The sequence below is a fragment of the Alosa sapidissima genome, chromosome 13, assembly GCF_018492685.1.
Source record: "Alosa sapidissima isolate fAloSap1 chromosome 13, fAloSap1.pri, whole genome shotgun sequence".
Taxonomy (NCBI): domain Eukaryota; kingdom Metazoa; phylum Chordata; class Actinopteri; order Clupeiformes; family Clupeidae; genus Alosa; species Alosa sapidissima.
Genome location: NC_055969.1, coordinates 17,064,629 through 17,083,842, shown reverse-complemented (window position 1 = coordinate 17,083,842; position 19,214 = coordinate 17,064,629). Strand labels below are relative to the sequence as shown.

General features: G+C 39.8%; 1 protein-coding gene across 3 annotated transcripts in view; it reads left to right on the top strand.

The window, feature by feature from the left end:
• Window positions 1-16,990, top strand: part of LOC121680844 (myosin heavy chain, fast skeletal muscle-like) — a 145,389-nt gene extending 128,399 nt beyond the window's left edge. For 2 of the 3 annotated variants that reach the window (XM_042060393.1, XM_042060392.1), the window contains exons 2-39: window positions 6,524-6,739; window positions 6,847-6,990; window positions 7,077-7,233; window positions 7,336-7,363; window positions 7,695-7,815; window positions 7,904-7,996; window positions 8,343-8,406; window positions 8,491-8,589; window positions 8,669-8,772; window positions 8,854-8,992; window positions 9,412-9,530; window positions 9,690-9,839; window positions 9,934-10,104; window positions 10,194-10,494; window positions 10,647-10,720; window positions 10,806-10,893; window positions 10,982-11,099; window positions 11,198-11,321; window positions 11,416-11,552; window positions 11,656-11,911; window positions 12,023-12,265; window positions 12,364-12,540; window positions 12,622-12,767; window positions 12,873-12,963; window positions 13,042-13,431; window positions 13,537-13,782; window positions 13,877-14,073; window positions 14,185-14,368; window positions 14,511-14,676; window positions 14,829-14,953; window positions 15,043-15,351; window positions 15,474-15,677; window positions 15,774-15,899; window positions 15,982-16,152; window positions 16,247-16,351; window positions 16,435-16,530; window positions 16,643-16,774; window positions 16,880-16,990. In XM_042060393.1, coding sequence (XP_041916327.1) covers window positions 6,536-6,739; window positions 6,847-6,990; window positions 7,077-7,233; window positions 7,336-7,363; window positions 7,695-7,815; window positions 7,904-7,996; window positions 8,343-8,406; window positions 8,491-8,589; window positions 8,669-8,772; window positions 8,854-8,992; window positions 9,412-9,530; window positions 9,690-9,839; window positions 9,934-10,104; window positions 10,194-10,494; window positions 10,647-10,720; window positions 10,806-10,893; window positions 10,982-11,099; window positions 11,198-11,321; window positions 11,416-11,552; window positions 11,656-11,911; window positions 12,023-12,265; window positions 12,364-12,540; window positions 12,622-12,767; window positions 12,873-12,963; window positions 13,042-13,431; window positions 13,537-13,782; window positions 13,877-14,073; window positions 14,185-14,368; window positions 14,511-14,676; window positions 14,829-14,953; window positions 15,043-15,351; window positions 15,474-15,677; window positions 15,774-15,899; window positions 15,982-16,152; window positions 16,247-16,351; window positions 16,435-16,530; window positions 16,643-16,774; window positions 16,880-16,900 — 5,820 coding nt within the window. In that variant the 5' untranslated portion in view covers window positions 6,524-6,535 and the 3' untranslated portion in view covers window positions 16,901-16,990. Of the gene's footprint in view, window positions 1-4,887; window positions 4,935-6,523; window positions 6,740-6,846; window positions 6,991-7,076; window positions 7,234-7,335; window positions 7,364-7,694; window positions 7,816-7,903; window positions 7,997-8,342; window positions 8,407-8,490; window positions 8,590-8,668; window positions 8,773-8,853; window positions 8,993-9,411; window positions 9,531-9,689; window positions 9,840-9,933; window positions 10,105-10,193; window positions 10,495-10,646; window positions 10,721-10,805; window positions 10,894-10,981; window positions 11,100-11,197; window positions 11,322-11,415; window positions 11,553-11,655; window positions 11,912-12,022; window positions 12,266-12,363; window positions 12,541-12,621; window positions 12,768-12,872; window positions 12,964-13,041; window positions 13,432-13,536; window positions 13,783-13,876; window positions 14,074-14,184; window positions 14,369-14,510; window positions 14,677-14,828; window positions 14,954-15,042; window positions 15,352-15,473; window positions 15,678-15,773; window positions 15,900-15,981; window positions 16,153-16,246; window positions 16,352-16,434; window positions 16,531-16,642; window positions 16,775-16,879 lie in introns of those variants that run through there. The other variant, XM_042060391.1, reaches the window with a different exon arrangement.
• The last annotated feature ends 2,224 nt before the right edge of the window (window positions 16,991-19,214 follow it).

Here is a 19,214-nt window from a genome sequence, read left to right as displayed (position 1 = left end):
CCAAGGAAACTGCAAATACTGCTCCTTCTTTGAACTATGGTAATTTCCTTGATTTCTAATATACGTGACCAAGTATCTACGTTTGATGCACATGTATATCTAGAAACTCCTCCAGTGATCACAGCCTCCTTACTTAGCTTTGTACAGTACCCATTTCCTTGTCACACCTGAAACAAGTTGTATTTAATCTAAAGCCCTCCTCTTATCCACTCAACTGTATTCCACCAAGGGGCATTTGAGAGTGTGGGTCCCTCCATCCTCTCTATTGTCAATTCATCACATCTCTGGCCAAGTACCAACTCATTTTAAACATGCAATAGTGCAGCCCTGTATACTTAAAAAGCCAGAGCTTGATGACACTGACTTAAACAATTATAGACCCATCTCAAAATTGCCCTTTCTTTCTAAAATCCTAGAAAAGGTTGTCTTTCAACAACTCCAATCCTTTCTATCAGAGAATGAGATGTTAGACATCTTCCAGTCTGGATTCCGACCTAAACACAGCACGGAATCTGCTTTAATTAAAGTCACTAACGACTTGTTACTATCAGTGGATGCAAAGAACTGTGCATTACTTACTGTATGCTGCTAGATCTTAGCACCGCCTTTGACACTGTAGATCACTGCATTCTTTTAGAGCGCCTTGAGCACTGGGTTGGAATTTCAGGAACTGCACTGAAATGGTTTGCCTCCTTAGAGGGAAGAACCTTTTCAGTTTCTTTCAATGATACTTCATCTTCATCTGCCCCCTTATCTTATCGTGTTCCACAGGGATCAGGGCTTAGTTGTATTTTATTCTCACTGTACATGTTGCCACTCATTCAAATTATGAAAAAGCACGGTATATGCTATCATTGCTATGCGGATGATACACAACTGTATCTCCCATTTAAATGTGGTTCCTCTGGTGCTCTAAACCCATTGCTTGATTGCCTAAAAGAGATTAAACAATGGATGTCGACCAATTTTTTAAAACTGAATGAATCCAAAACAGAAATTCTATTTTTTGGTTCACATGAAGCTGCAAACAATGCAATTAGTGAACTAGGGTCTTTTGCCAGATTTGTAAAACCTTATGCAAGAAATCTTGGCTTTCTACTTGACCCTGATTTTAAATTTGAGAAACAAATTAATGCTGTTGTCAAGTCATCTTTTTACCACCTTAGAATCTTAAGTAAAGCCAAACCTATGTTTTCTTTCAAAGACTTTGAGATATTGATCCATGCCTTTATTTCATCCCGCCTGGACTACTGTAACTCCCTTTATTTTGGTGTCACTCAGTCCACTCTATCCCGACTTCAGATGGTGCAAAATGCAGCTGCAAGGCTGCTCACCAAGTCTAAAAAGACACAACATATTTCTCCAGTTTTGAAATCTCTGCAATGGCTACCAGTGAAATTTAGAGTAGATTACAAAATTCTTCTTTTTGTCTTTAAAGCTTTAAATGGACAAGCTCCCCAATACCTAAGTGAGCTTGTACACTTTCACTGCCCTCCCAGAACTCTGAGGTGACTGTGCTTTTTCAGTAGCTGAGCCCAAGTTGTGGAACAACCTCCCTTTTCACATTAGATCTACACCAACTATTGGTGCTTTTAAAGCCAAGTTAAAAGAACATATGCTATTAATGGCTTAACGATTTGTGGAATGTAATATGGCTATATTGTGGCTATATATATGTACATATTATTTTAGTTTTATTTTCCTGTTGTGTTTTTTTTTGTGTGTCTTGATTCATTTTGTCTTATATTAACTATTTATTTATCTGTTTTTATTTTATTTTTAGCACTTTGGTCAACCACAGGTTGTTTTAAATTGTGCTATATAAATAAACTTGACTATGACCATGACTATGACTATTCTAGATACATTGAAGTAATTAAAACCCCAACAAGCACATTAGCAGGAGTTATCAATGGGGTTCCTAAAGTACTAATAACTGATAATGGCCCTCAGTTTTCTTCAGGCTCTTTCTCCTCATTTGCCACAGACTCTGATTTCAGACATGTGAGCAGCCCATATTTTGCACAGAGCAATGGAGAGGCAGAGAGGGCTGTGAAAACTGTTCACCATTGCCAGTCTCACCTGTTCAACTCAAACCTCAATGGCCAAACAGGAAGGCCTTTGCAACTGAAACACAAACAGACAGTTCACTTTAATCACAGACACAAAGCTACTGTGAGACCTGAGCTAAAAGCAGGCAGAGTCTCGATCACAAATACAAAAGAATCTGCCACAGTGCTTAGAAAAGCAGACACTCCCTGCTCGTATGTAGTGGAAACAGACTCAGAAGAGTTGAAGAGAAACAAAGCACACCTCAGACCCCTCCCAGAGATACAAGCCCCACCACCAGCCGTGGAGGACACGGAACAGACAGCAGAGCCAGAAGAAGGGCGGGGGGGGGGGGGTGGATACAGAGGGCCCACCCAAGGAGAGAGGTGAAAGCCCCAGAGTGGATTAAAGACTGTAACATAGTATTCAGCACCTAGAATTAAGCATAATAGACAGTGCCATGTTTATGTTTAATCTGTCTGATATCTTTGGTTCAGTCCTGTTGTTTGTTCTTCTCCATTCAGCATCTCATCAGTGATGTGCAATTTGTATGACACAAACATATTGGCAATACATTTTTAATGACACATCCCTGATGCTTTATAATTTGGTGAAGTGTTAGTAGCAACACGAAGTATGACTGCAAGTGTGACTTTGAGGCATTGCATACCACCAGCCTTGCGAACTGCGAACTTTGAGAAACGTGAGCCTTGTAAGCTGCTGCCTTCCGTTTCAAACAGAGCCCTTATCTGAGTTTGAGGTGCCTCCTGAATGGCTGAGAAATGGTGGGAGTGATTTCTAAAATGCCTATTATGGGCAGAGAGTCCATATATTTTCTAAAGAGCAGCTATTAATAGCATTGGGTATGTGTACTGTTAAATCACATTAAAACGGTTCACGGTTATTCTTAGAAATCCTAGTTGTATGTTAGCCTTTAACCCTTGTGTTATCCTCATCTTACCGACACTCTTTATCCTTGGGGTCAATTTGACCCCAGCTAAATAAACCCTCAGAAAATGATTATAATTAATATTGTTACCCAGTTTTTTTGTGACAGGTACTTAACAAGAGTAATAACCACCATCAAAAGCCCTACAAAACAATCCCACCCCCCCACACCCCTTAATGAACCTTGGAAAAAAAAAAAAGAAAAGTGAACCATATATTTATGATGTTAAACGTTGCTTGGGGTCAAATTGACCCCAAGGATAACATGAGGGTTAAATACTTGCTTGGTGTATGAACAAGTTTTACTGTGGCTGATTATAAAATATACTTAAATGAGTAACTGAAAGTGCTTTAAAAATCCCCAGCAGCCATAAGGATCACTGGTCAGACACCCATGTCAGTGAAATGTGCACCTACATTATGTACACTGCCCATGTTGGACCTTGATATACTGTAGATAGTCCATTAATCATCTGGGGTATATGTAACCAAGCAATATCAATGTTTTTGTCACCTTTCAAACATTCATTGTACACAACCTCCCTTTTTGAAGCCAAGTCTGCATACTCTCCAGTCTGCTAGATCTTTCAGCAACATGAACAAACACTGTAAGCACCACTCATCTAAACTGGCTCCTTTCAGCTGAGTGAGAGTGCACATCTCATATATGGATCTGTCTTCAGATGTCAGACTACAGTCTGACAGTCAGTCAGATGTCGGCCTCACACTGCTGCTGTTTTTGACAGCTGCTACAAGGATCCCAGCCCTGAGGAATGCACCTCAACACACTATCCACTATCTTCTGTTTTCCAGCGTGTACTAGAGTTGTGCATCAAAGATTGTGTATACAATTGTGAGAAATACAACACATTCCTGATGCTTCTTACATAAGCTTTTTCTCTATGTTCTAAAAAATAAATAAACATCACATCATGACCTCATAAAGATATCAGGGGTTAATAACATAACCCATGGTATATGACTGAGGGGCCCAATTAATATATTGTATAGTGTCACAATTTGTATTTATAGTGTCACAAGGTTAAAAAAGTACATAAGAAAGTATTGCTTCTTATGACTTGTGATACCTACATTTAAGCTTTGATTTCTTTACTGTTATGTCTATTTTATACTTTTGGTAATGCAGTGTGTCCAGGCATCTAGAGAGCTTACAACAACTTTGTCAATGAACACCATAAAACATCATAACTGCGGTGCACTTCACTTTTGAAATGCTGCCCTAATATTTACTTGTTCTATCAGTGCCTCTTGTGACACATGCTACATATATGAATACCTGTGTGGTGGGCATAGAATACAGAACATTCATATCTGAAGGACATATTAATTACATGCCATTTCAGGAAGCCCACAAATCTAAGGGAAACAACCTTTAGTAAACTGATATTTACAAACCACTGAAAACTCAGTTACCACACAAATTGACGAGCCCTCAGCCATAAAAGTACAAATGCATATAGATTAACAGACTTATGGGGCAGGCATTACTCTTTAATTAGGATATATGATAACAATTGCATTTGTATCACTTGCTCAATGTGCCACTTCTATTGACTTATCTTTCCATTTTTTTCCAACTTTTAAAAATCCTAATATATCCCATATATAAATTGGTTAAAATACACACAAAGTCATTTCACAAAGTGAGCCGCAAAAACTTTAAATAGATCCAAACACACCTTGCCTTATTAGAGCTCTGCTTAGTTGACAGAATGCAGCCAATATAAGGACCTGCTGGGAGTATGGGAGGACTGCAGGGGGGTTCCAGTGCACAGTAAGTCTTTCACAGACACAGAAAAGAGGTGGAAACTACACTTAAGATTACTACACTACTAAAATACTTGTCTTTATATGTTTTCATCATTTTAGATACTCATAACAACTGTGGAAATTTCGTCTTCTTTTGGGAGGAAAAGGTAAGGCACATCTGATTTACAGTACATCTGATTTATCTGAACAGCTAAACGATTAAAACAAGCTACTTGCATTCTAGTGAAGTAAATCTTTTAGATGGCATTTACTGATTATTATTGCTACAACAGGTGTACCTCCTTTTAAAGTCTTATTTGTATAGAGATATTCAGTCTATGCAGTTTGTATCCAATATGCCTATGTGTGTGTGTGTGTGTGGGGAGGGATGCTCAGACCCAAAGGGTCATGGATTGATCTGGCAGCTGCAGTCTGCTGGTGTGGCATACATTTTTGAATGTAGGCCTACCTTTGGATGTATTCTCATTTTACTTTCTCTCTGGGGTATTTTATAAGAACAGATAAGATCACATTAAAGGGACACCAGGCAAGCCTGATGCTTTGAACAACTGTAAGGTCTAAAGTAAATTGATCAAACATTTAGTCTTCAATAGGATAATAAGACTGTCATGTTTAAACTTCATTGTGCAGCTTCATAGAGAGAGTGGAATTGAGCCTACCTGGTCTGATTTGATTAGAACCTCCTGGTACGCCCGCGGCCCATTGCGCAAGGTGCATTTAGAATTGTTAGGCTAAAATAACGAGAATGTTGGAGATCTTAACGGAGCTCTTCTGTTTTTTAACGATATGTCTAAATTTCATCAGGTTATTAATAAGAAAGAAAAACACAACCAACACACCAATAACCTGAGGCGAGATAGCCATCCAATGCGTCAAATTGCAACAGAAAAAGGCTACTGAAAAAGTATTTGAACTAGTTGTTTTAGGCAGAATTATTTCAATTGTTGTGTTATAAAACAACATAGATATTCAATGGGAAAGGAGTAAATGAGTAAGGTAGCATTACTCGTGATGGCCTATGCTATATAAATACAAGACTGCCTAGATCTGCTGCAACTGCAGCGCAGTAGATCTGCTGCGCAGACCAGGAGACCCGACCACTTATCTGACAGCCCCGGCCAAATTTAACCTCTGCCTACACCATTAATTACCTAATGTCACTATTTATGACTTTAAGGCCTTCACAATTAAAATAGCCCCACATCATCACATACCCTTCACCATATTTCACGATTGGCATGGGGTACTTTCCATAAGATCATCTCTCAGTGCAAATCAAACCAGCTAATAGGCTAACTGAAATAAAACCATGCCAATCTCTAGGTATGGTGAAGGGTATGCGATGATGAGGGGCTAATTTAATTCCAAAGGCCAAGGGAACTTTATCAGGATGCATAGTATCCTGGATCCATGAAATAACTGGCCTTTAGAAATAAAACATCTGCCTGGGAATTTAACATATTTTAAATTGTATTTTAAAGAAGAACATTTATTTATATTCGATACATTATTCATTCACAAAGAATTTCCAAAAGATTATTTTTCATTCCTCTTTTTAGTCAACATTAGCATGTATGTACAGGGTATGTAAACTTATGAGCTGATGAACTGTACATGTTTTGTCCACTAATGACTGTCAATAACTTTATTTACAGTACCGTGTCTGTGCATGTCTGATTATGAAAACCATTGTATGTTGAAAACTGTCTGCTGTTCATGTTTATGATTAATGCAGTAACCAGCAACCATGGCGGACGGTGATATGGCTGCGTATGGCGCAGCTGCCATCTACCTTCGTAAGCCTGAGAGGGAGAGACTTGAAGCCCAAACCAGGCCCTTTGATGCAAAAACTGCTTGCTTTGTGGTTGATAAAGAGGACTTGTACGTCAAGGGTACAATTAAAAAGAAGGAAGGCGGCAAAGTTGTTGTTGAAACGCTTGAAACCAAGGAGGTACTTTAGCAAGGGTGTTGAAATTGTTCTGAATTTAAAATTACACTTTCACAGAAGGTTTATTGAATACATCTCTTTGTTAAAGCTGTTTTCTACATTGGTTTTAGGAAAAGACAGTGAAGGAAGACGAAATCTTCCCCTTAAATCCTCCCAAATACGACAAAATTGAGGACATGGCCATGATGACCCACCTCAATGAAGCCTCTGTCCTGTATAACCTCAAAGAGCGTTATGCAGCATGGATGATCTATGTAAGTATTACACTTTTAAACAAATTAAGAAAATAAAATTCATTTGAAAAGCTGAAAAAACAATCTTCTTTATTTCTTCATTCTAGACCTACTCTGGACTTTTCTGTGTCACTGTGAACCCCTACAAGTGGCTCCCAGTATACGATCAAGAAGTGGTGGATGCCTACAGAGGCAAGAAGCGTGTGGAGGCCCCACCCCACATCTTCTCTGTCTCTGACAACGCATTTCAGTTCATGCTCCAAGGTATGCTTTCAGTTTTAAATCAATCACTGAATAAGACATTATAATATTTGACTCATTTATGTAAAATGAACCATTCATGTCAATTTGTGTTTTGCCTCACAGACAGAGAGAATCAGTCTGTCCTGATTACGTAAGTGTCCATGCATCCCTTAAAACTTTTTACATTATTAAAAGGCTAAACCTTTACATTATCTTCTGTATTCTTATTAATTATTATTTCTTTTTAAATGATTTTACCTTGTGTGTTTTATGTTTTTCTTTTTTTATTATGATCTTTACCTTTTAAACTATTCTTTGACTATTGCCCTTCCATGCTTTTATTTGTTATTACTGTTTGCTTTTGTTTACTGTATGTAAAGCACATTGAATGACCTCTGTGTATGAAATGCGCTATATAAATAAAATTGACTTAACTTGTAAATATGATATAGAAAATTGCAATATCTTCTGTTAAAATACAGCGGAGAATCTGGTGCTGGCAAGACTGTAAACACCAAACGTGTCATCCAGTACTTTGCAACAATTGCAGTGTCTAGTGGGAAGAAGTCAGAGGCATCAGCCGGCAGCAGTGGAAAAATTAAGGTAGAGGACCCCTTACATATTTATAGGCTAATTATCACATAGCAACACAGACATTAAGTTCAATAACAATGTATCTATTGACTTGCAGGGCTCTCTTGAAGACCAGATTATTGCTGCCAACCCACTGCTGGAGGCTTATGGTAATGCCAAGACTGTGAGGAATGACAACTCTTCACGTTTTGTAAGTTTAGTTTCTCATCTAATCTCTTACATGTTTTTTTTTGTTTGTTTTTAGATAGAATTGACTTCTTAGGGTTTTTCTTTAAAATCAAATTTATCATGCACTTTGTTTTATATCTATTAGTAGGCCTATGTATTTCGAAAAACATCCTCCAATGTCTAAACCTCTACAGTATCATCTTTTGCTTTTTGTGTTAGTAAAGGCAATATTTATTGTTACTCTTAGATCTATTACTGAATATTTGAATATTTATTGCATACGTGAATATTTCCCTAATTTGTAACCTGCTTTGGTTAAAGGTATGAGCTAAATGAATACATTTATGTCAAAATGTTATCTCAAACAGGGAAAATTCATCAGAATTCACTTTGCCACAACTGGAAAACTGGCTAGTGCTGATATTGAGACTTGTAAGTATAATTGTTCCCAGTAGAAATGTTCTTTTATTGCCTTCAATGTATCAAATGAAAATACATCCTTCCCTGCGTAAAAAGACCTGCTGGAGAAGTCTAGAGTGACATTCCAGCTTCCTGATGAGAGAGGCTACCACATCTTCTTCCAGATGATGACCAACCACAAGCCTGAAATTATAGGTAAGGTTAATAATTTTACCAAACGTTCAATCAATACATGTAATTCTGAATTTGTAAACTAATTTTTTAATCCCAACAGAAATGTCCCTCATCACATCCAACCCCTATGACTTCCCAATGTGCAGTCAGGGTCAGATCACTGTGGCGAGCATTAATGACAAAGAGGAGTTGGATGCCACAGATGTAAGCCTTCCAATAATGTGTTTTTCCCTCTTCAATTTCTTGAAGATAGCTTTAAAATAATCAAATAATTCACCATTCTAGGATGCCATTGACATCTTGGGTTTCACTGGAGAGGAGAAAGTCACCATTTACAAGCTGACTGGTGCTGTGCTCCATCATGGCAACATGTCGTTCAAACAGAAGCAGCGCGAGGAGCAGGCTGAGCCTGATGACACTGAGAGTAGGTTACAACATTATACTGAATCAGTCAGTTCTAGTAATAACTACAAGGTACTCTTAGTTATTGAGGTAATTTTATTATGTTAAATTAAAGTTAAATACTGTATGACTGATATCTAGTAAACACATGCCTATCTGGAATATTCATGTATATTCATATTCTAAATTTCCCTCTGGATTAAGAAATGATCTATCTTCATTTAAAGACAAACATTTACAAATCAATGGTCACTCAGATACCTTTCTGTTTTTATGTGAGACATATAGCCTTTAACCTAACACTATCTCAACAAATGTTTTGATTTAGGGAGGAGATTGAGGTGGACAAACTTGTCCCAAATTTGTTTAGAGTGTGGAGTATGAAATTGGTTGCTATAAATTTCAAACCACCAAAATGCTTCACTGTTGCACTTTGTTAAGGTGCTGACAAAGTCGCATACCTCCTGGGCCTGAACTCCGCTGACATGCTGAAGGCTTTGTGCTACCCAAGAGTGAAAGTCGGAAATGAGTATGTCACCAAGGGTCAGACTGTGCCACAGGTATTATTTTAGTCACTAAAAAGTTCACTTAAGATCGCAAACCATTTGGAAATATTTGGACGGAATTACTAGTAGTAAACTGACCTGCTTTTATCTATAAGCATTTTACTTTTTGATCTCTGAGCATAGGATGACCACTGCTTGAATATTCTGTTTCAGGTCAATAACGCAGTGTCGGCCTTGTCCAAGTCCATCTATGAGAGGATGTTCTTGTGGATGGTCATCCGTATAAACCAGATGCTGGACACTAAACAGCCAAGGCAGTTCTATATCGGTGTGCTGGATATTGCTGGCTTTGAGATTTTTGATGTAAGCATAAGTTAACACCATTTTTCACTCACACCACAATGTAGAATAATTTCAGTAGGGGGCATTCATATTACAAACTATTTTTCAATCACAGTACAACAGCATGGAACAGCTGTGCATCAACTTCACCAATGAGAAACTGCAACAGTTCTTCAACCACACCATGTTCGTTCTGGAGCAAGAGGAGTACAAGAAAGATGGCATTGTATGGGATTTCATTGACTTCGGCATGGACTTAGCCGCTTGCATTGAGCTCATTGAGAAGGTCAGTTTTAATCAGTCAAATGAGCCTGGTGCTAGATTTGTATTGTTTTATAATATTCACTTTTAAAACTAAGCTCATTTTTCCAACAGCCTATGGGAATCTTTGCCATTCTTGAAGAGGAGTGCATGTTCCCCAAGGCCTCTGACACCACTTTCAAGAACAAGCTGTATGACCAGCATCTTGGCAAAAATAAGGCCTTTGAGAAGCCCAAGCCTGCTAAAGGCAAGGCTGAGGCCCACTTCTCCCTGGTGCACTATGCCGGCACTGTGGACTACAATGTTTCTGGGTGGCTGGACAAGAACAAGGATCCACTGAACGATTCTGTTATACAGCTGTACCAGAAGTCGGGAGTTAAACTCCTGCCTGTCCTGTACCCACCTGTTGTTGAAGGTAACAAAAATCTACATAAGCCAATACAGGAATAGGGCTCAACAGTGTATTGAATTCTTACTTCCAGGACTATTGAGCTCTATATCCATTCTATAAACTTTCTGTGCATGTTACTCAACTGTCAATTTTTTCACCTGTTTGTATTTCAACAGAGCCTGCTGGTGGCGCTAAGAAGGGTGGTAAGAAGAAGGGTGGCTCCATGCAAACTGTGTCATCACAGTTCAGGGTATGTATATTAAACCAATAACAAACACATCAATCATCCTAAAGAAAGGTGAGGGGATGTTTTAATAGCTTTCTTATCTCAACAGGAGAACTTGGGCAAACTGATGACCAACTTGAGGAGCACCCATCCCCACTTTGTGCGTTGTCTGATTCCAAATGAAATTAAGAAACCAGGTAAAGGGCATTTGGTAGTCAATAAAGATGTGTGTATTATTCATGTGTTACATTGAGAATAGAAGATCTCATGACATGTATTTCACAGGTTATATGCAGAACTTCCTGGTCATCCACCAGCTCAGGTGCAATGGTGTGCTGGAGGGTATCAGAATCTGCAGAAAGGGTTTCCCAAGCAGAATCCTCTATGCTGACTTCAAGCAGAGGTAGAGTAGAAAGCCAACAAAGTATTACACATATTTAATACTGCCCTGTATAGACGGAAAAGTAATGCTCTATATGGACATTTATTTATTCTATCCAGATACAAAGTGCTGAATGCCAGTGTCATCCCTGACGGCCACTTCATTGATAACAAGAAGGCTTCTGAGAAGCTATTGGGATCGATTGATGTTGATCACACGCAATACATGTTTGGACACACAAAGGTAGATAGGTTTCATGCAATCTATTGTCTATGTCTCATGAGTAAACTAACTTTTCTGTGTCAAATAGATGCTTATATTTTCATTCATCCCTCAGGTGTTCTTCAAAGCTGGTCTGCTGGGTGACCTTGAGGAGATGCGAGATGAGAAACTGGCTAACCTGGTCACAATGACTCAGGCTCTCTGCCGTGCATACCTGATGAGGAAGGAGTTTGTCAAGATGATGGAAAGGAGGTAATGTATGATGTATTTGGTGTAATCATGTTAAAAAATCATCTGACATGAAATATAGCATCACAACTGACCCAGGTGTTTTCAAACCATTTACCTTTTACAGAGAAGCAATCTTCACCATCCAGTACAATATACGGTCATTCATGAGTGTCAAGACCTGGCCATGGATGAAGGTTTACTACAAGATCAAGCCTCTGCTGCAGAGTGCCGAAACTGAAAAGGAATTGGCCAACCTGAAGGAGGAGCATGGAAAACTCAAAGAAGTCCATGCCAAGGTAGAGGCCAGGAAGAAGGAGCTTGAGGAGAAGATGGTGTCTCTGGTGCAAGAGAGAAATGACCTGGCGCTGCAAGTGGCATCTGTAAGTGTATATTGTACCATTTCAATATTCACAATCATACCACTACCCAGTTTCAGCATTGTGTTTTCAATACAAATCAGATGTCATGCTTCCATCTTATATTTACAATAGGGAAATGAGGGTCTCAATGATGCTGAGGAGAGGTGTGAGGGTCTCATCAAAAGTAAGATCCAGCTTGAGGCCAAACTCAAAGAGACAACCGAGAGATTGGAGGATGAAGAGGAAATCAATGCTGAGCTGACTGCCAAGAAGAGGAAATTGGAGGATGAGTGCTCTGAGCTCAAGAAGGACATTGATGATCTGGAGCTCACCTTGGCCAAAGTGGAGAAGGAGAAACATGCCACTGAGAACAAGGTTTGCATTCTTAAAAAAACAGAATACTGTATATGAAGTCTTTATAAAGTTCAATAGATATATTTAATATAAATATATATAAAACTTTCTATGTGCAGGTCAAGAACCTGACAGAGGAGATGGCCGCTCAGGATGAGTCCATTGGTAAGCTGACAAAGGAGAAGAAAGCACTCCAAGAGGCACACCAGCAGACTCTTGATGATCTTCAGGCAGAGGAAGACAAAGTCAACACTCTGACTAAGGCCAAGACTAAGCTTGAACAACAAGTGGATGATGTGAGTTTACAACCTGAGAGTTAAAAGAAATGTATGGACATCATTGTGCCACTTAAATACTTAATGTTACTCAATCTGCAGCTTGAAGGTTCCCTGGAGCAAGAAAAGAAGCTCCGTATGGATCTTGAGAGAACTAAGAGAAAGCTTGAGGGAGACCTGAAGTTGTCCCAGGAGAACATCATGGATCTGGAGAATGACAAGCAGCAGTCTGAGGAGAAGCTAAAGAAGTAATGAAGAATTCCAATTAGCAACACTATATGCAAACTTTTACTCATAATAGCACTCAACCCTTTTCTGTAACTAGCCATTGACAATTATTTCACTTTACACAGGAAGGACTTTGAAACAAGCCAACTTCTTAGCAAGATTGAGGATGAACAATCCTTGGGTGCTCAGCTTCAGAAGAAGATCAAGGAGCTTCAGGTTTGTTTTACATAAATACTACTTTTATAATTTGTCTGATCTTTTTAAATCTCACTTATCCTTTACAAAAACCATCAGGCCCGCATTGAGGAACTGGAGGAAGAGATTGAGGCTGAGCGTGCCGCTCGTGCCAAGGTTGAGAAGCAGAGAGCTGATCTCTCCAGGGAACTTGAGGAGATCAGTGAGAGGCTTGAGGAGGCTGGTGGTGCCACTGCTGCTCAAATTGAGATGAACAAGAAGCGTGAGGCTGAGTTCCAGAAGCTGCGTCGTGACCTTGAGGAGTCCACCCTGCAGCATGAAGCCACTGCTGCAGCTCTCCGCAAGAAGCAGGCAGACAGTGTGGCTGAGCTGGGAGAGCAGATCGACAACCTCCAGCGTATCAAGCAAAAGCTTGAGAAGGAGAAGAGTGAATTCAAGATGGAGATTGACGACCTCTCCAGCAATATGGAGGCTGTTGCTAAGGCTAAGGTAAATGATATGTATGCAAGCGGCAAAGGTTAGCTTATCTATTATCATTCATCTTTCCATAATCTCTGACTACAATTTGATCTCATTATTATTGTTCACTAACAGTCCAACCTAGAGAAGATGTGCCGCACCCTTGAGGACCAACTGGGTGAAGTCAAGGCCAAGAGCGATGAGAGTGCTCGCCAGAACAATGACCTCAGTGCTCAGAAAGCAAGACTTCAGACTGAAAATGGAGAGCTTGGCCGCCAAGTGGAAGAGAAAGAGGCTCTTGTATCTCAGCTGACCAGGAGCAAGCAAGCCTTCACTCAGCAAATTGAGGAGCTGAAGAGACTGAATGAAGAGGAAGTCAAGGTACTGATACCTGAGCATGAAATAAAAACAATTGTAGTATGTGGATCACTTCATGTGAAAGGTTTTATAAACATCCTTACTTGGTACCAAACAGGCCAAGAATGCCCTGGCCCATGCTGTTCAGTCTGCACGCCATGACTGCGACCTCCTGAGGGAGCAGTTTGAGGAAGAGCAGGAGGCTAAAGCTGAACTGCAGCGTGGCATGTCCAAGGCCAACAGCGAGGTTGCACAGTGGAGGACCAAGTATGAAACTGATGCCATCCAGCGCACTGAAGAACTTGAGGAGTCCAAGTATGTACCAAAGATGCACAGAAACAAAGAATGCCAATGTGAATTATTATATTGTGTACTACAACCAAGGTAACTATGAAGTAATCTGATGTAAATATATTGCTTTATCAGGAAAAAACTTGCCCAGCGTCTGCAGGAGGCTGAGGAGCAAATCGAGGCTATCAACTCCAAGTGTGCCTCTCTGGACAAGACCAAACAGAGACTCCAGGGTGAGGTTGAGGACCTCATGATTGATGTAGAAAGAGCCAACGCTCTGGCTGCCAATCTTGACAAGAAGCAGAGGAACTTTGACAAGGTAATACCTCCAAAGCATTGTTTAGATATGGACATTTAGGTAAAACAAAATAATCTCAGAGAAATATTTGTACATGTACAATGAGATGTTGGTAACAGTGTATTTGATGTGAATGATCAAAGATACAAACTACTTTTCAAAGGTTCTGGCAGAGTGGAAGCAGAAGTACGAGGAGGGTCAGGCTGAGCTGGAGGGTGCCCAGAAAGAGGCCCGTTCTCTCAGCACTGAGCTGTTCAAGATGAAGAACTCCTATGAGGAGGCTCTTGACCAGTTGGAAACTCTGAAGAGGGAAAACAAGAACCTCCAACGTAAGTCAAGATGATCATGAAATACTTCCCAATCAAACCATGTCAAGAGAAACTAAGATATATATGTTCTGGTATTAAAACAAAAAAAACAATGGCATATTGAGAGGGATTGACTTTGTGTTAAATTAAGTCTTCTAAATGTATTTCTGCAGAGGAGATCTCGGACCTGACTGAGCAGCTCGGTGAGACTGGAAAGAGCATTCATGAGCTGGAGAAGGCCAAGAAGACAGTTGAGACTGAGAAGGCTGAGATTCAGACTGCGCTTGAAGAGGCTGAGGTAGAAATCCAGGCTGGCATTATTAAAAACAAGTGACTTTTCAGAAAGTAAAAAAATAATAATTTTAAATCCTTCATTTTCTCATTTAGGGAACTCTTGAGCATGAGGAGTCCAAGATTCTTCGTGTCCAGCTTGAGCTGAACCAGGTCAAGGGTGAGGTTGACAGGAAACTTGCAGAGAAGGATGAAGAGATGGAGCAGATCAAGAGGAATAGCCAGAGGGTGATTGACTCCATGCAGAGCACTTTGGATGCTGAGGTCAGGAGCAGGAATGATGCCCTGAGAATCAAGAAGAAAATGGAGGGAGACCTCAATGAGATGGAGGTTCAGCTGAGCCATGCTAACCGCCAGGCTGCTGAGTCCCAGAAACACCTAAGGACCATTCAGGGTCAGCTCAAGGTCAGCCATAACAGAACCTTGTAACTTATTACTTTACATGTATTTTCTTATTTGGCCACCAAACATTATGGCAACAAGGCTTCATATATTGAGGTAGTGTACATACTTTTTAAAACCTCCAGGATGCCCAGTTGCACCTTGATGATGCTGTTCGAGGACAGGAAGACATGCAGGAGCAGGCTGCCATGGTGGAGCGCAGGAACGGCCTGATGGTGGCTGAGATTGAGGAGCTCAGGGCTGCCCTGGAGCAGACAGAGAGAGGCCGCAAAGTGGCTGAACAGGAGCTTGTTGATGCCAGTGAGCGTGTTGGCCTCTTGCACTCCCAGGTAAAAAAATAACACAAGTTGTCACAAATTGATGTTTTAAACAAACTGTTCCAGCATTAAAAATTGCATCTGAGGTTGTCTGTTTCTCCAAATTAGAACACAAGTCTGATTAACACCAAGAAGAAGCTTGAGGCTGACCTGGTTCAGGTCCAGAGTGAGGTTGATGACATCGTCCAGGAGGCTAGAAATGCTGAGGACAAGGCCAAGAAAGCTATCACTGATGTATGTTTTTTTCTTCAGAACCGGAGCATTATATTCAGAAGTACCTATACATCTATTTAAAATACACAATTTTATCATCTAGGCTGCCATGATGGCAGAGGAGTTGAAGAAAGAGCAGGACACCAGTTCTCATCTGGAGAGGATGAAGAAGAACCTGGAGGTCACTGTGAAGGATCTGCAGCACCGCCTGGATGAGGCTGAGAATCTGGCCATGAAGGGTGGAAAGAAACAACTCCAGAAACTGGAATCCAGGGTAGGCAGCAAAATATGACACTGAAAACATGTGTTTAGCTCATGATAGCTACATAAAGGTCAGTGGCTGAAATTGAAACATTTCCCATGTTAAGGTTCGTGAGCTGGAGGGTGAGGTCGAGGCTGAACAGAGACGTGGTGTTGACGCAGTCAAGGGGGTCCGAAAATACGAGAGGAGGGTGAAGGAGCTCACCTACCAGGTACAGACATTTCTCCACTTCATATAGAAATGTATATCAAATCAAAGAGTATTCTTGATACTTGATACACTTTTTCTCTTTAGACTGAGGAGGACAAGAAGAACATCAGCAGACTCCAGGATCTGGTTGACAAGCTGCAGCTGAAGGTCAAGGCCTACAAGAGACAGTCTGAGGAAGCTGTGAGTCATTTTGGTTTTGGCTAAACAGGAAAATGTTTGCTCCTCATGGTACATGGTAGATTGGCTGTTATGTTTCTCTGCATTCATTGCACTACAATTTGATATCAAACAGGAGGAGCAGGCCAACACCCACCTGTCCAAGTTCAGGAAGGTGCAGCATGAGCTGGAGGAGGCTGAGGAGCGTGCTGACATTGCTGAGTCTCAGGTCAACAAGCTGAGGGCCAAGAGCCGTGATGGTGGCAAGGTATGATAATGTTTCCCATTTATTTATCAATATTTTTAAAATAAATATTACAAATCCTAAAGTCATTGATCTTTAGTGAACTTTTTTTTTTTATTGTTTTTAAAGGGCAAAGAGGCTGCTGAGTAAACCCTCTGATTCTATGTTCCATGTCATTTTCATCTGGATGAATAATTCTGGTTAATGTGACTATTCTGTAACAATGCAACCTACCTAATAAAATATGCGTATCTGAATATTTTGTTTTGTCTTTTTGAATGGCTCCTTTAGCTTTGAAGGTCATTTATATATTTTATATAAATGACATTTATACATATTTATACATACAGTACATTCCCTATACATACACATACACAATCATTCAACAGACTGTCCATGTCATCACATCAACTTTGCCTCATCAAAAATATAACACTGCAACAGAAAATACATACAAGTCTTCAATAGTGAAACAGTCTCTGCAGCAGAGAAGGCTTAATCATGTCCAATTTTGAAATCATATTTCTGTACTTTTCTGGGGGAGGTGGGGGATTTTCATCTTAAAACATTTAAAAAGAGTAGATACTGCATTATATACTGTGGGATTTAAATGTATCCCATTTCATTAACAATATGCAGCTCTAACATATTTCCTAATAACTCCTATTGTATTGTTTGCCATCTCATTGAGTTTTCTCCATTCTGCCTTGTTGATGCAGAACAGTGGTAAACATAACAAATACGACCAACCCAAGAATTCAGTCAATTTAATGAAAAGGATTCCCTTTTTCCTTTCTTGTGTCTCGTGCAGGGATGCAAACAGAGGTATGGTCAAAAAGGAGTGAGATTATCGAAGCCCACGCCCCCGCAGGAAATATTATATAATTACATTTTGCCACCACCTCTGCCATCCAGGGCTCACCCTCTTCACACAAAAATGTTCTTTATATGAAAATACACTGTCCCAGTTCCTTCCCTTATTCTGTCTGCCTGACTTTGGCTGGTAGCTGGCTTGTCTTGACAGAGGAGATGGGCCACACTTTGGGTAGATATGATGGTAGCCACTCTCTCTGTGTGTGTAGCACTCTGGCAGTGATTCAACAGAGCATGCACTCCCTTGTTAGCATAATTAATCTCTTTAATGCAGAAAGTACATTTAGCATGTCCCTTTTTTTTTCCATTTCTTTTTAAAAAGTCATTTTGAATTTGTGTTTGGCTGTCTTGACCTCAATCTCCGTTTCAACCTGTAACCAAGACCAGTTCCACTTTGTTTTACAACCCTCATCCACTTTCTTAACTGTTAGTGCCTCACTCTCATCAAATTCTCTCATTCTGCAAATGAAAAGTTGCATATATTAGCCATAGTGTTACCCTAGACCTGACAGTATCATAACAGAGTGCAAAGTAGTTCACTTCACTGTGCCCCCTTTCTTAATGCACCCCAAAATAACGTTCTTCTGCACGAAAATGTACAGTTAAAATGTATCAACAGTAGTGCGGTCTGTCTGTTAGGATAAGCCCACACATCAGTTTCTCACCCTTATGTGGTAGGTGTCATTGAAAATAAGTCAGTTCGTCACTTGTCACTTCGGGTTGCATTTGTGAAAAAGCCTAGACCAGAGGCTCATTAGCAGTCCCTCCAGGATTTTGCGAGGATTTTTTGTGATTGTTGCGATCTAAAATGCCTGATTTCGCGACAACTTTTCTAAAAAATTGCGATGGAAGTTGCGGTGTTTTTAGCTGTTTGTTGCGAAGAAATTGCGAGAGGTAGTGAAAATTGCAAAAATAGTTGCGATTTTTTTTTTTTTTTTAAATCATTTTTTAATTGAGGGTAATTAAGGTTAGTACGACCAAAATTGCACTGATCTTGATGCTTGATCCTGATTAAAAAGGATAAGTAAAGGTAAATAGTAAGGCCTACTTTATTTGAGTAAATATTTTTACTGGGGTAATTCACAAAGCAGTAGCCTATAACCTTTCGTAGAACTGTCCAAAAAAGACAGCCCCCTAAAGAGATGGCGTCATATGTTTCAATACATTCATATAATTCATATTAAGTTCATATCTTTTCATATTCTGTGACTTGCATAATTACTAATAGCCAACTAAGTCATCTAGTAATAGCCATCTAGTAATTTCATATTGATTTAAACTATTAGACTACACTTTTCTTTAATGTTATTACATTGGTGGTGTGTAAGTCTAATTGACTGCCTGCCACTTTAAGGACGTGAGAGTAGCGTAGCCTAATAACATTTCTAAGTGGATTGGAACACTTGCATCTCACTGTGTTCGGCTATGACTGGAAATAACGTTGCCTAGTGCATTACATATGTGGATGGAATTCGGGATGTTTTCTATGTCATTAGTTAAAATAAATGTTAAAAAATAACTCGTATGAAATCATTCTTGGATCATAGAAGAGGTAAATGTCTTACAATGTTATTAATGTCTATGATTTTGC